Source organism: Cucurbita maxima, unplaced genomic scaffold (assembly GCF_002738345.1).
Source record: "Cucurbita maxima cultivar Rimu unplaced genomic scaffold, Cmax_1.0 Cma_Scf00005, whole genome shotgun sequence".
In the NCBI taxonomy this organism is placed as follows: domain Eukaryota; kingdom Viridiplantae; phylum Streptophyta; class Magnoliopsida; order Cucurbitales; family Cucurbitaceae; genus Cucurbita; species Cucurbita maxima.
In genome coordinates, this window is record NW_019272021.1 from 6,291,092 (window position 1) to 6,306,546 (window position 15,455).

The 15,455-nt window shown below is 41.6% G+C and overlaps 4 protein-coding genes across 4 annotated transcripts; all 4 read left to right on the forward strand.

Moving 5' to 3' along the window:
- Positions 1–248: 248 nt before the first annotated feature.
- LOC111479274 (putative UDP-rhamnose:rhamnosyltransferase 1) lies at positions 249–1,781 on the forward strand. The gene has a single exon (XM_023123824.1). The coding sequence runs from the start codon at positions 249–251 to the stop codon at positions 1,647–1,649; it is 1,401 nt and encodes a 466-aa protein (XP_022979592.1). The 3' UTR covers positions 1,650–1,781.
- Positions 1,782–7,415: 5,634 nt separating this feature from the next.
- Positions 7,416–8,920, forward strand: LOC111479281 (putative UDP-rhamnose:rhamnosyltransferase 1). Its single transcript, XM_023123835.1, has one exon. The coding sequence runs from the start codon at positions 7,482–7,484 to the stop codon at positions 8,895–8,897; it is 1,416 nt and encodes a 471-aa protein (XP_022979603.1). The 5' UTR covers positions 7,416–7,481; the 3' UTR covers positions 8,898–8,920.
- Positions 8,921–9,319: 399 nt separating this feature from the next.
- LOC111480089 (putative UDP-rhamnose:rhamnosyltransferase 1) lies at positions 9,320–10,945 on the forward strand. The gene has a single exon (XM_023125037.1). It carries the CDS (start codon positions 9,373–9,375, stop codon positions 10,774–10,776), a length of 1,404 nt encoding a protein of 467 aa, XP_022980805.1. The 5' UTR covers positions 9,320–9,372; the 3' UTR covers positions 10,777–10,945.
- Positions 10,946–11,757: 812 nt separating this feature from the next.
- LOC111480061 (UDP-glycosyltransferase 91A1-like) lies at positions 11,758–13,314 on the forward strand. The gene has a single exon (XM_023125002.1). It carries the CDS (start codon positions 11,864–11,866, stop codon positions 13,265–13,267), a length of 1,404 nt encoding a protein of 467 aa, XP_022980770.1. The 5' UTR covers positions 11,758–11,863; the 3' UTR covers positions 13,268–13,314.
- Positions 13,315–15,455: the final 2,141 nt, after the last annotated feature.

The window sequence follows — 15,455 nt, forward strand, 5'->3', positions numbered from 1 at the left end:
AGTCAACAATTCGATTATTCCTAGTCAAAACACGACGTTTAAAGATTTACTTGAATCGTGGGTCCCATATTTCTCGTATTCCATAATAATCCCATAATAATAATAAATAAATAAGCAAGGTTCACGTATTCCAAGCTTACAATATTCACGCATTCACACAAGCAACTCCCGTTGAAACACTTTCCTGGTTGATTCGATTTTAACAATAAATACCCAAACCACTTTCATCTATTCTCAAGCTCACAAAAATGGCGGAAAAGAAAGCTGATCATGTCGTTCTTCTTCCATGGTCGGCCTTCGGCCATTTAATGCCCCATTTTCAACTCTCCTTAGCCTTAGCCAAAGCTGGCGTCCATGTCTCCTTCATCTCCACCCCCAAGAATCTCAACAGACTCCCCGGAATTCCTCCATCTCTGTCGCCATTCATAACTCTGGTGCCCATTCCACTCCCCAAACTCCCCGGCGACCCCTTGCCGGAAGGTGCAGAGGCCACTGTCGACATTCCGTTCGACAAAATTCCGTTTCTGAAACTATCTCTAGATCTCGCTGAGCCGTCGGTTCGAAAATTCGTCGCCGATCATCCTAATCCGCCGGATTGGATGATCGTTGATTTCAATGCTACTTGGATCTGTGACATTTCTCGAGAATTTCGAATTCCGATTGTTTTCTTTCGCGTTCTCTCGCCTGGATTTCTTGCTTTCTTCGCTCATGTTCTTGGGAGTGGTCTGCCTCTGTCGGAAATCGGAAGCCTGATGTCGCCGCCGATAATCAGCGGATCCACGGTGGCGTTCAGGCGGTATGAAGCTGCCAAAATTCATGCTGATTTGTTTGAGAAGAACGATTCTGGTATGAGCGATCGCGAAAGGGTAACGAAGATTATTTCCGGTAGTCGAGCAATTGCAGTTCGTAGTTGTTACGAATTTGATGTTGATTATTTGAAGTTATACTCGATTTTTTGTGGAAAGAGAGTGATTCCTCTAGGGTTTCTTCCTCCAGAAAAGCCCCAAAAATCAGAGTTCGAGGCCGATTCGCCATGGAAATCGACCTTCGAGTGGCTCGATCATCAAAGCCCCCAATCCGTGGTGTTCGTCGGATTCGGAAGCGAGTGCAAGCTCACAAAGGATCAAATACACAAAATAGCCCGCGGCTTGGAGCTGTCGGAGCTGCCATTTCTATGGTCTCTGAGGAAACCGGACTGGGCGGGGGACTCCGACGCGCTGCCGGCCGGTTTCCAGGATCGGACGGCGGAGAGAGGGATTGTGAGAATGGGGTGGGCCCCACAGATGGAGATTTTAGGGCATCCGGCGATCGGAGGGTGCTTCTTTCACGGAGGTTGGGGATCCGCCATTGAAGCTCTGCAATTCGGGCATCGTCTAGTTCTGTTGCCGTTCATCGTGGATCAGCCGCTGAATGCGAGGCTTTTGGTGGAGAAGGGAGTGGCAGTTGAAGTTGAAAGAAAGGAAGAGGATGGATCTTTCAGTGGAGAAGACATAGCCAAAGCTTTGAAAGAAGCTATGGCTTCCGAAGAAGGGGAGAAGATTAGAAGGCGAGCTACTGAAATGTCCGCCATTTTTGGGGACACGAAGCTTCATCAGCGATACATAGAGGAATTTGTAGAATTCCTGAAAAATGGGGATTCAAATCAGTAGTTTCAGAGCCTTTGGATCCGCGTGAAGCTTTTGGGCTTTTGGGCCTTTTTTAATAAGAAAATTCAGTGGGCCAAAAGTATCGTGTGAAGGCCCATGAGAAAACAGTAAATGGCCCAAATGAATGGGTGAAAATTAGGAAATAGTAATAAGAGTGAAGGACTAAATTTACCTAAATTACTTTTTATATTAACTTTCAAACGGGGAGATCTAAACAACTTTAGAATAAATATTCTGTAAACCTAGCGTGTAGCCTACGAGACGCTTATAACCAGGGACGAATCCTCATCGAATGAATTAACTAAGATAATTAAAATTTGATATCAAACTATGAACTACTAGCAAGGTGCTTACTGAATATATTTTATGTATTCATCTATGCTATTCTGACTTTTCTTTCAGATTAGGCTTGATGGAGCGAACAAGGTAGAGGTGTGCACGTGAGCTAAGGGCCATGGAGTTTTGTGCTAGATAGATGTCTTGTACCACCTTTGTTATGTTTCCTTTACGAACCCTTTAAATCTTTGTATTTATGGATGGATCGTCAGTTTGTGATGTGTTTCAAAACAATGTCATACTAAATCTAGATTTGCTTTATGTACATGCACGTTTAAAAGCTTTAAAATTTACGCTTTTTTACTTATTTTTGCATCAGTGAGTAACGGTCTGATCTCAAATCCTTCGAAAAGCGGGTCGTTTCACCTACCCACCCACAGTTTTCACTTTTTCCTTTCATTCATCAACAACCAACAACTTGTCAAATTATTTATCAACATTGAATTGTGACTTATTCTCGCTCCCTAAATCACTATTGTTTTTTTGCTCTTTTGAACTACCTGCCTTAAATCACTATTGATTTTGTCTCTTTTGTGATACCTTTCCTTGTTTGATCCCGACTCAAAATTCAGGACTTAAAAAGAAAGAAAAAGTAATTCTTATTTCAATTTTCATCGGTGAAATTTTTACATTTCAAATAAATTTTTAGTGCATAAATTCCCGTTTTCAATATTATATCATAACGACTACAAATTGATTTAAACACCTTTGGTCACATGTTCCACACATGCAATGTCCACTCAAATCACATTTGAAACTTCCACAGAAGCACTTTACATCGTTGCTGTTAAGGATAGTTGACCGTTCATTATAAGGCAAATATCTAGATATTTGCCTTACATTACGGGTTACCATATTTTCCCTTTTACTAAATGCAAATATATTGTATTCATTTATTATTCTTTCCTTTTATCGCTATTTCCTTATTATTTGTAATTTACCTTATTTCTGTATTCTGTAAATGATTATAAATAAGAGAAGTCTCACACCATTTGGGTGTGGTGGATTAATCAAACATTCACATGGTATCAGAGCCCTTTCGGTTTAACAACCCTGATCCTTTCTTCTCTATGGCTTCCGAATCTTGTTATCATCTTCTTCCTTTCAATACTCTAATCCATATGATCACCATCAAACTTTCTTCCTCCAATTATCTTCTTTGGAAAAGCCAACTTCTCCCTCTTCTTGAGAGTCAAGACATGCTGGGCTATGTCGATGGAACTATGGTTCCACCACCTCGCTTTGAACCAGAAACCTCCTCAACATTCAACCCCAAATATTTGGCATGGAGAGCAGCCGATCAACGACTTCTCTGTCTCCTGCTCTCCTCTCTCACTGAGGAAGCCATGGCTGTTGTCGTTGGTCTCTCTACTGCACGTGATGTTTGGCTTGCGTTGGAAACTACGTTTAGCCATCAGTCAAAAGCTCGTGAACTGAGACTCAAGGATGACTTGCAGTTGATGAAACGTGGCACAAAACCTGTTGCTGAGTATGCCCGTGCCTTCAAAAAAATTTGTGACCAACTTCATGCCATTGGCAGACCCGTCGAGGACATTGATAAAGTGCACTGGTTCCTTCGTGGACTCGGCACCGAATTTTCAGCTTTTTCTACTGCTCAGATGGCTCTCACCCCTATCCCCTGTTTTGCAGATCTAGTCTCTAAAACTGAAAGTTTTGAGTTGTTCCAGCGCTCCCTTGAGTCCTCTGACTCCACTCCTACAACATTCATAGCCACTAATCGTGGTCGCACCCATGAAAGTCACCCTGCTTCCTTTACCAACCAGCGAGGTCGTTCTTATTCTCACAAAAACAACTCTTCTAATCGAGGACGAACCCACTCAAGTCAGGGTCGTCGACCACCTCATTGCCAAATATGCCGCAAAGAGGGCCATTATGCTGACCGCTGCAACCAACGGTATGTTCGACCTGATTCTTCTCATGCTCACCTTGCTGAAGCCTTTAACACGTCATGTTCTATTGCTGGACCCGATGCTGCTGATTGGTTTTTGGACACTGGAGCTTCGGCCCATATGACTGCCGACCCATCAATTCTGGATCAGTCTAAAAATTACACGGGTAAGGACTCTGTGATTGTAGGAAACGGTGCATCCCTACCCATTACCCACATCGGTACTCTTTCTCCTGTTCCAAATATTCACTTATTAGATGTCTTGGTTGTCCCTCACCTCACTAAAAATCTTCTTTCCATAAGTAAATTAACGTCTGATTTTCCTCTCTCCGTTACATTTACTAATAATCTTATTACTATCCAGAATCATCAAACAGGAAGGGTGGTGGCAACCGGTAAAAGAGATGGAGGGCTATATGTGCTGGAGCGCGGCAACTCTGCTTTTATTTCAGCCCTTAAAAACAAATCTTTACGTGCTTCATATGATTTATGGCATGCTCGTCTGGGTCATGTGAATCATTCTGTTATTTCTTTTTTAAATAAAAAAGGTCATCTTTCTCTTACGTCTTTATTGCCTTCTCCATCATTATGTAATAGTTGTCAGCTTGCGAAAAGCCATCGATTGCCTTATTCCCGCAATGAACGTAGGTCGTCTCATGTGTTAGATCTTATTCATTGTGATCTTTGGGGTCCTTCTCCCATCAAATCAAATTCAGGTTTTCTTTATTATGCTATTTTTATTGATGATTATTCTCGATTCACTTGGTTTTACCCTTTAAAATTTAAATCTGATTTTTTTGATATTTTTCTTCAATTTCAAAAATTTGTGGAAAATCAATATTCTTCTCGTATCAAGGTATTTCAAAGCGATGGTGGTACCGAATTTACTAGTACTTGTTTCAAAACTCATTTACGTAATTCTGGCATCCACCATCAACTCTCTTGTCCATATACACCTGCTCAAAATGGTCGTGTTGAGAGAAAACATCGTCATGTGACTGAGACTGGCTTGGCCCTTCTCTTTCACTCTCATCTTTCTCCTCGTTTTTGGGTTGACGCCTTCAGCACTGCAGCTTATATTATCAACCGGTTGCCTACTCCACTTCTTGGAGGTAAGTCACCCTTTGAACTCCTTTATGGCTACACTCCACATTATGACAATTTTCATCCCTTTGGTTGTCGTGTTTATCCTTATTTGCGTGATTATATGCCTAACAAGCTTTCTCCCCGCAGCATTCCTTGTATTTTTTTGGGTTATAGTCCTGTTCATAAAGGGTTCCGCTGTCTTGATCCCGCCACCACTAAGCTATATATCACCTGCCATGCTCAATTTGATGAAACTCACTTTCCTGCTATCCCTAGCTCCCAAGCCCAACCTCTTTCCACTATTCCTATTTCAAATTTCTTGGAACCACATCTTCATCATATTGATTCATCCCCCCCTACCACTTCATCACCGCACATTCCTCAATCCAGTTCATCCCCGTGTGATATTTGTTCTGACCTTGTAGATGAGTCTGTGCAGGTTGATACTTCTCTTGCAGGTTCCACTTTGTCACCCTCGACTTCTAATTCAACCTCTATTGAACCTCCTGTTGATTTCTCTTCTTTGGGCACTCATCCTATGATCACACGCGCCAAAGCTGGTATATTCAAGACTCGTCATCCAGCAAATCTTGGTATGTTGGGCTCATCTGGACTTCTCTCTGCTCTTCTTGCATCCACTGAGCCAAAAGGATTCAAATCTGCGGCTAAGAATCCTGCTTGGGTGGCTGCCATGGATGAAGAAATTCGAGCGTTACAACAAAATGATACTTGGACTTTGGTTCCTCGCCCTGCCAACACCAACATCGTGGGCTCTAAATGGGTGTTTCGTATTAAATATTTGCCCGATGGATCCGTCGAGCGTTTCAAGGCTCGTCTCGTTGCCAAAGGTTATACTCAGGTTCCTGGTCTTGACTACACTGACACTTTCAGTCCGGTTGTCAAAGCTACCACTGTCCGTGTTGTGCTTTCTATTGCAGTCACAAATAAATGGCCTCTTCGACAACTTGATGTCAAGAATGCTTTTCTCAATGGAACGCTTATTGAACGTGTTCATATGGAACAACCTCCTGGGTATGTTGATCCTCGATTTCCTATGCATGTTTGTCTATTAAAGAAAGCTCTCTATGGCTTAAAGCAAGCTCCTCGTGCTTGGTTTCAGCGTTTTAGCTCATTTCTTCTCACACTTGGGTTTTCTTGTAGTCGCGCTGACACGTCCCTTTTTGTCTTTCATCAGCAATCTAACCTTATCTATTTGCTTCTTTATGTTGATGACATTATTGTTACCGGCAACAACTCATCTCTTATTAACAGCTTTACTCGCAAGCTTCATTCTGAGTTTGCTACCAAAGATTTGGGTTCTCTCAGTTACTTTCTTGGTCTTGAAGCTTCACCCACTCCTGATGGTCTCTTTATCAGTCAGTTAAAATATGCTCGAGATATTCTTACTCGTGCTCAGTTGCTCGATAGCAAACCAGTTCACACTCCCATGGTTGTTTCTCAACACCTGACTGCTGATGGTTCTCCTTTCTCTGATCCTACTCTCTACAGATCTCTTGTTGGCGCCCTTCAGTACTTGACTATCACGCGTCCAGATATTGCCTATGCTGTCAATTCTGTCAGTCAATTCTTGCATGCCCCTACTGCAGATCACTTTCTTGCTGTCAAACGTATTCTTCGCTATGTCAAAGGAACACTCCACTTTGGTCTTATCTTTCGTCCATCCACTGTTCCTAGTACGCTAGTCGCTTATTCGGATGCTGACTGGGCTGGTTGTCCCGATACTCGTCGTTCTACATCCGGCTATTCTATTTATCTTGGTAACAATCTCATTTCTTGGAGTGCCAAAAAGCAACCTACTGTATCACGCTCCAGCTGTGAATCTGAGTATCGTGCTCTTGCCACAACTGCTGCTGAACTTCTTTGGGTTACGCATCTTTTGCATGACCTCAAGGTCCCTATTTCACAGCAGCCCTTACTCTTATGTGACAACAAAAGTGCTATTTTTTTGAGCTCTAATCCTGTTTCTCACAAGCGGGCCAAGCATGTTGAACTAGATTATCATTTCCTTCGAGAACTTGTTATCGCTGGCAAACTTCGTACACAATATGTACCCTCTCATCTCCAAGTTGCTGACATCTTCACAAAGAGTATTTCTCGACCTCTCTTTGAATTTTTCAGATCCAAGCTTCATGTTCGTTCAAATCCGACGCTCAGCTTGCGGGGGGGTGTTAAGGATAGTTGACCGTTCATTATAAGGCAAATATCTAGATATTTGCCTTACATTACGGGTTACCATATTTTCCCTTTTACTAAATGCAAATATATTGTATTCATTTATTATTCTTTCCTTTTATCGCTATTTCCTTATTATTTGTAATTTACCTTATTTCTGTATTCTGTAAATGATTATAAATAAGAGAAGTCTCACACCATTTGGGTGTGGTGGATTAATCAAACATTCACAGTTGCTTTGATTATAACTATAAATACCCAAAGCTCTTTTATCTCTCAACTTCATCATCATCTTCCTCAAGCTCACAAAAATGGCGGGAAGAAAAGCTGTTCATGTCGGTCTCCTTCCATGGTCGGCCTTCGGCCATTTAATGCCCCATTTCCAACTCGCCCTAGCCTTAGCCAAAGCCGGCGTCCATGTCTCCTTCATCTCCACCCCCAAAAATCTCAACAGACTCCCCGGAGTTCCTCCATGTCTGTCGCCATACATAACTCTGGTGCCCATTCCACTCCCCAAACTCCCCGGCGACCCCTTGCCGGAAGGTGCAGAGGCCACCGTCGACATTCCGTTCGACAAAATTCCGTTTCTGAAACTCGCTTTAGATCTCGCTGAGCCGTCGGTTCGAAAATTCGTCGCCGATCATCCTAATCCGCCGGATTGGATGATCGTCGATTTTAATGCTACTTGGATCTGCGACATTTCTCGAGATTTTCAAATTCCGATCGTTTTCTTCAGCGTTTTCACACCTGTATTTCTTGCTTTCTATGCCCCTTTTCTAAGCAGTAGTCGGCCTCGGTCGGAGATCGGAAGCCTGATGTCGCCGCCGAAGATCGACGGCTCCACAGTGGCGTACCGGCAGTATGACGCTGCAAAAGTTCACGATGAAGTTTTTGAAAAGAACGATTCCGGTTTGAGCGATGTCGAAAGGACAGTGAAGATTATTTCTGCTAGTCAAGCAATTGTAGTTCGTAGTTGTTACGAATTTGATGTTGATTATTTGAAGTATTACTCTGATTATAGCGGAAAGCGAGTGATACCTCTAGGGCTACTTCCTCCAGAAAAGCCCCAAAAATCAGAGTTCGAGGCTAATTCGCCATGGAAATCGACCTTCGAGTGGCTCGATCAACAAAACCCCCAATCCGTGGTGTTCGTCGGATTCGGAAGCGAATGCAAGCTCACAAAGGATGAAATACACAAGATAGCGCGCGGCTTGGAGCTTTCGGAGGTTCCATTCATATGGTCTCTGAGGAAACCAGACTGGGCGGGGGACTCCGACGCGCTGCCGGACGGATTCCAGGATCGGACGGCGGAGAGAGGGATTGTGAGTATGGGATGGGCCCCACAGATGGAGATTTTAGGGCATCCGGCGATCGGAGGGAGTCTGTTTCACGGCGGGTGGGGATCCGCCATTGAAACTCTGCAATTGGGGCATCGTTTAGTTCTGCTGCCGTTCATCGTGGATCAGCCGCTGAACACGAGGCTTCTGGTGGAGAAGGGTTTAGCAGTTGAAGTTGAGAGAAAGGAAGAGGATGGATCTTTCAGTGGAGAAGACATAGCCAAAGCTTTGAAAGAAGCTATGGCTTCCGAAGAAGGGGAGAAGATTAGAATGCGAGCTACAGAGATTGCCGCCATTTTTGGGGACACCAAGCTTAATCAGCGATACATAGAGAAATTTGTAGAATTCCTCAAAAATGGGGATTCAAATCAGGAGTGTCCGAGCCTTTGAGAAAACCACCCTTACCAATGGCAAAAAGGAGTGTTAAAGCTTGAATTGTTGGGCTAAAGAAATTTAGCTAGCATAATTTAACCGGTTAAAACATATATTTTAGACTCTCTCAATCTCTAAAAAATTTTGCACAACACAATTTAACACAATTTAACCGGTTAAGACATATTTCAAATCCACCCCATTGTTCAAAATTTCCATCCATTTATGAGCATGTAACTAACTTTGTCCATTTATTTATCCATGTTTATCCATATTGAATTGCAACTGATTCATTGTTTTTTTTGCATCTTTTGACCTAACTTTATTTATTGGAGCACAAATCAAAATTTAAGGCTTAAATGGTAAGAAAAAAAAAAAAGAATTAAAGATTTTAATGTAACTTTCATGGAAGCACTCTCAGATCCAACTATAAATACCCAAACCTCTTTTATCTCTCAACACCACCATCATCGTCTTCCTCAAGCTCATAAAAATGGCGGAAAAGAAAGCTCTTCACGTTGTTCTGTTTCCATGGTCGGCCTTCGGCCATTTAATGCCCCATTTTCAACTCGCCATATCCTTAGCCAAAGCCGGCGTCCATGTCTCCTTCATCTCCACCCCCAGAAATCTCAACAGACTCCCCGGAATTCCTCCATCTCTGTCGCCGTTCATAACTCTGGTGTCCATTCCACTCCCCAAACTCCCCGGCGACCCCTTGCCGGAAGGTGCAGAGGCCACCGTCGACATTCCGTTCGACAAAATTCCGTTTCTGAAACTCGCTCTAGATCTTGCCGAGCCGCCGTTTCGAGAATTTGTTGCTAATCATCCTCATCCGCCGGATTGGTTGATCGTCGATTTTAATGCTACTTGGATCTGCAATATTTCTCGAGATTTTCAAATTCCGATCGTTTTCTGTAGCGTTTACTCGCCTGCACCTCTTGCTTTCTTTTCCCCTATTGTAGGGGTTGGTAAGTCTCCGCCGGATATTAGAAGCCTGATGTCGCCGCCGAAGATCGACGGCTCCACAGTGGCGTACCGGCGGTATGAAGCGGAAAAAATTCTTGGTGAAGTGTATGAGAAGAACGATTCCGGTTTGAGCGATCACGAAAGATCAGTGAAGATTATTTCCGCTATTCAAGCATTTGTAGTTCGTAGTTGTTACGAATTTGATGTTGATTATTTGAAGTATTACTCGGATCATAGCGGACAGAAAGTGATTCCTCTAGGGCTTCTTCCTCCAGAAAATCCCCAAAAATCAGAGTTCGAGGCCGATTCGCCATGGAAATCGACCTTCGAGTGGCTCGATCAACAAAACCCCAAATCCGTGGTGTTCGTCGGATTCGGAAGCGAATGCAAGCTCACAAAGGATGAAGTACACAAGATAGCGCGCGGCTTGGAGCTTTCGGAACTGCCATTTTTATGGTCACTGAGGAAACCGGACTGGGCGGGGGACTCCGACGCGCTTCCGGCCGGTTTCCAGGATCGGACAGCGGAGAGAGGGATTGTGAGTATGGGATGGGCCCCACAGATGGAGATTTTAGGGCATCCGGCGATCGGAGGGTGCTTCTTTCACGGCGGGTGGGGATCCGCCATTGAAGCTCTGCAATTCGGGCATTGCCTAGTTCTGTTGCCGTTCATCGTGGATCAGCCGCTGAATGCGAGGCTTTTGGTGGAGAAGGGAGTGGCAGTTGAAGTTGAGAGAAAGGAAGAGGATGGATCTTTCAGTGGAGAAGACATAGCCAAAGCTTTGAGAGAAGCTATGGCTTCCGAAGAAGGGGAGAAGATCAGAAAGCGAGCTACAGAGTTTGCCGCCATTTTTGGGGACGCAAAGCTTCATCAGCGATACATTGAGGAATTTGTAAAATTCCTAAAAAATGGGGTTTCTTCAAATCGGTAGCTTCAGAGCTCTTGGGCCTTCTTTAAAAAAAAAAAAGCTTCATAATTGGCCTAATGCACGGTGTGAAGGCCCATCACAAAAGCAGCCTTTACCAATGGCCCAAAGCACTACTTTTAATACTAATAAGGGTAAAGGAGTACAACAATAAAATGTAAAATTTTATTCATGATGTTCTTTGCAATTACTTTTTTGCCCCTTTGAGATTTTAAACAACACAACTCAACCCACAACCCACCGACCGTTAAGAATCACGACTCTCCACAATGGTATGCTCTGGACTTTCCCAACAAACCCCATTCGAATGTTGATAGTATTTCTTTCATTTATAAACCTATGATCTTCCACTAAATTAACCAATGTGGGACTCACACCCAATAATCCTCAATTCGAACATGGAGGAGATTCTCCGTTTAAACAAAAAAATGGGAGTGAACGCGTAGAACATCTTTCCCAACAGATAAATGGGTTCGAAAACGAAATTATATCCGCCATCTTTATCCCCTAATTCCCAACTTCATAAACACTTCCGTTAATATAAATATAAATATAAATATAAATATATTTTCAATCCATAAAGTGGGTAGATATCCTTTTTAATTATATTAAAAAAATATAAATGAGTTGATTTTAAAATTTGATATAAGCAAAAGTATTTAAAATAAATTTTAAAATTTAAATTTTTAGAACCCAATTAACATTTTTTTTATTTTATATAATTTTGAACAAAAATAACATCGAAAAAATCTCCTCAAATAAATAAATAAATAAATTAGGTGGGGGTTAAAATCTTTCAATTTTCCATTTCATTCAATCTATTATTGCAACCGACAAGTATGGTCAAATTATGAGTCAGCTTTAAATTGCAACCCATTTTGAGTCCCCAAATCATTAAGGTTTCACCATTATTTTGAGTTATTTTTATTTATGAGGACAACCCAAAATTCAAAATAATAAATAATATATATATATAAAGGAATGACTCTAAGTGACACACGTCGTTGAAAAAATTGAAGTATACGTACCAATTTAGGTGAGCTGAGTGTATAAGAACATGAAAATTTCTTGATCAAAACCAGAAACTGCAACAATGGCGAAACAAATTGGAGTGCTTCAGTTCCCGTTCTTGGCCTTCGGCCACATTATGCCTCATTTTCAACTCGCCGTCTCCCTAGCAAACTCCGGCGTCCATGTCTACTTCGTTTCCACCCCCAAAAATTTACAGAGGCTTCCTCCATTTCCGCCGCCGCTCTCCTCCCTCATAACGCCACTCCCCCTTCCTCTTCCGAAGCTTCACGACAGCTCTCTCTTGCCGGAGGGAGCTGAAGCCACCATGGACCTTCCTCTCGACAAAGTCCCTTTCCTCGAAATGGCATTAGACCTCGCCGAACCGTCGTTCAGGAAACTCGTCGACGATCTTCCAAATCCGCCGGACTGGTTCATCGTCGATTTCCACGCTACTTGGATCTGCAACGTTTCTCGAGACTTGCAAATTCCTACTCTGTTCTTCAATGTCATCTCCACGGGATTTCTCGCTTTCATGGAGAATGTTTTCCGAGATGGATTTCCTGATATTCATAAACTCACCACGCCGATGAAACTCGACGGATTTGAATCGGCGGTTTCGTTTCGGAGATTTGAAGCCGCCGCTTTGATCTCTGAGTTTCCGGTGAAAAATGTGACAGGGATGAGCGTTCATGATCGCTTGGGGAAGATTATTGCTGCTAGTAAAGCGATTTTGCTTCGTGCTTGTTACGAATCGGACCGCCATTACTTGAATTTCTACAGTGAAGCTTGTGGGAAGAAAGTGGTTCCGTTAGGGTTTCTTCCGCCAGAAAAGCCCCAAAAAACAGAGTTCTCTGTCGATTCGCCATGGAAATCGAACTTCGAGTGGCTCGATAAACAGAATCCGAAGTCTGTGGTGTTCGTAGGGTTTGGCAGTGAGTGTAGATTGACGAAGGATCAAGTTCACAAAATCGCGCGGGGGTTGGAGTTGTCGGAGCTGCCATTTTTATGGTCTCTGAGGAAGCCGAGATGGGCGGCGGAGGATGATTCCGACGTGGTTCCGGTTGGATTTCAGGATCGAACGGCGGAGAGAGGGATTGTGTGTATGGGATGGGCACCGCAGATGGAGATTTTGGGGCATCCGGCGATCGGAGGGTGCTTCTTTCACGGCGGGTGGGGATCCGCCATTGAAGCTCTGCAATTCGGCCATTGTCTTGTTTTGTTGCCGTTTATAATCGATCAGCCGCTGTGTGCGAGGCTGTTGGTGGAGAAGGGCGTCGGAGTTGAAGTTGAAAGAGAGGAGGCGGATGGTTGTTTCAGTGGAGAAGCCATAGCCAAAGCTCTGAGAAAAGCCTTAGTTTCAGAAGAAGGGGAGAAGATAAGGAGGAATGCGAAAGAAGCTGCCACCATTTTTGGGGACAGAAAGCTCCAGCAACAATACATCGACCATTTTGTGGAGTTCCTAAAAATGGAAAACATTCCTAAATGAAACTCTCCCGTTTGCATTTTTATTAAATAATAATCAAATTTATCCCACTTTCTAATATTTTAGCGTACTTCACCCTTCTCCATTCTAGGCTCGCCCTATCGAAAGTTTTAACATAACAACACAAGTTTATTACTTGAAGATATTGTCCGCTTTGGCATGTTACATATATCATTATGTAACTTCTAGCCCTAGACCGACGCTGTTTTACAATACTATTTTGTAGACCCTAAGCTCACCAGTCTCTCGCATAACCATTTTGTAATAGTTCAAGTCCACAGCTAGCAAATATGGTATGTTTTGGCCCGTTACGATATCAAAGTAACTTCACGATCTTATAACAAATCTACTAAGAGAGATTTACACTCCTCTGTAATAAATGTTTAGGGTTTAGGGTTTAGGGTTTAGGGTTTAGGGTTTAGGGTTTAGGGTTTCTCTCCAACTAATACTAACTTAAGATCTTTTAAAAAAATTTAAATTTTATTAAAAAAAATGGAAAATGAAAGTGGGTAGTCATGTTAAGCCATGAGCTGAGACCTTGGGCCGATTTGATCAAGAGCGATTCAATGGGCCTGGATCTGTAATTCTTTGGGCGGCCCATTCAAGCCCATTCGTCAAATTTAGCTATTGTTTGAATGGAGGTGGCTCATTAAATGTAAATCCTTGCAAATTTACATTCAACTAATTTAAACAAATTCTCGACCAAAAAACTCGATTAAGTCGGTAGAATAAGGAACGAATAATGCTCGTTCTCATAGAATTACACATTTGGAAATTTCGAGATTATCTTGTTAATCAAATATCTTTGAGCTTTAAGTTACTATACAAGTAAGATTCATCATGTCAAACTTAAATGATTCTAACCATACAATCTAAAACACATAGAATTGCAGAAAACTTAGTCCTTAAACCGAAGGAAGTCCACATGCTTTTTTTTTTACTAAGTTTTTTAGTCTTTTTTTTTTTACCGTGATAACATATATGACTTTATATAGCTTCAAAATTTTTTATTAAATAAATTAGTCCATTTTAAAATAATTTAATTTTAATAAATAATTTGTAAAGTGGGTTTCATATTTTATTGAAAATATTATATTATTTTTTATTTATTTTTAAAACCCGTGAGCGTGAGAAGTGGGTAGGCATCGCCCATCGGCGTTCACGAGATTATTATACAACAAAAAACTCACAATCTCCGAGAAAAGTCCAAAAAGGACAAATGTGGGACCCACTCACTAATATAAAGTTAGGGGCAGATATGTAAAATCACAAATTCCACTTCTCTTATCTCCCCCATCCCCTTCCCACACCCCATGCTTCCCACTTCCAACTTAAAATTCCACTTTTATTTATTTATTTATTTCTTTCTTTTCTTTTCTTTTTCTTTTTTTATTTTTATTTTATTTGTGGCTGAAATTTAACCGCAATGTTTAGCTTATAGGCTACCCAAATAAACTATACATTAAAAAAAATTGTATATAGTTAATTGAAATTATTTGGTGTAATTTATTTATTTTTTTAAATATAATAGTGGGAGATGAGGGGAACAAAACATTCTTACAAACATTCTTACAAACATGTGAAAACTTCTCCCTAATAGACGTGTTTTAAAATTGTGAAGTTGACGACAATATGTAACGAGCAAAAACGGACAATAATATCTATTATGGTGGGCTTGAGTTGTTATAATGATATCAGTGTCAGACACCGGACAGTGTGTTAGGGAGGACGCTAGCCCCAATGGGGTGGATCGTGAGATTTCCTCGGCTGGAGAGGGGAATGAATCAATTTTTATAAGAGTGTGGAAACTTGTTTCTAATAGACACATTTTAAAACCATGAAGCTGAGACGACGATACATAATGGTGCTGTTTGAATTGTTACACTGTCATTCTTGTACCAATAATGGATTAAAAATATTTATTAAAATATTATTAGTGACATCTTAGTATTTTAGTTGTAAGGATTGGCGTGCGGTGTGATTTTTGAGAATATAGTTTCGTCTCAATCGAGCTGTGTTATGCTAAAGGAGAAAAATCTCTCTTTATTATCTATCTTTCCGACTTAAATTAGTTGTAACTATTTTTGAAAAATGACGGATCCAAACTTCATCAGATAATATTTAATTTATTATAAAAGTAAATTATTTATTTGCAAATGGTAGGTAGAACAAAGACATCTGAAATTTCTAC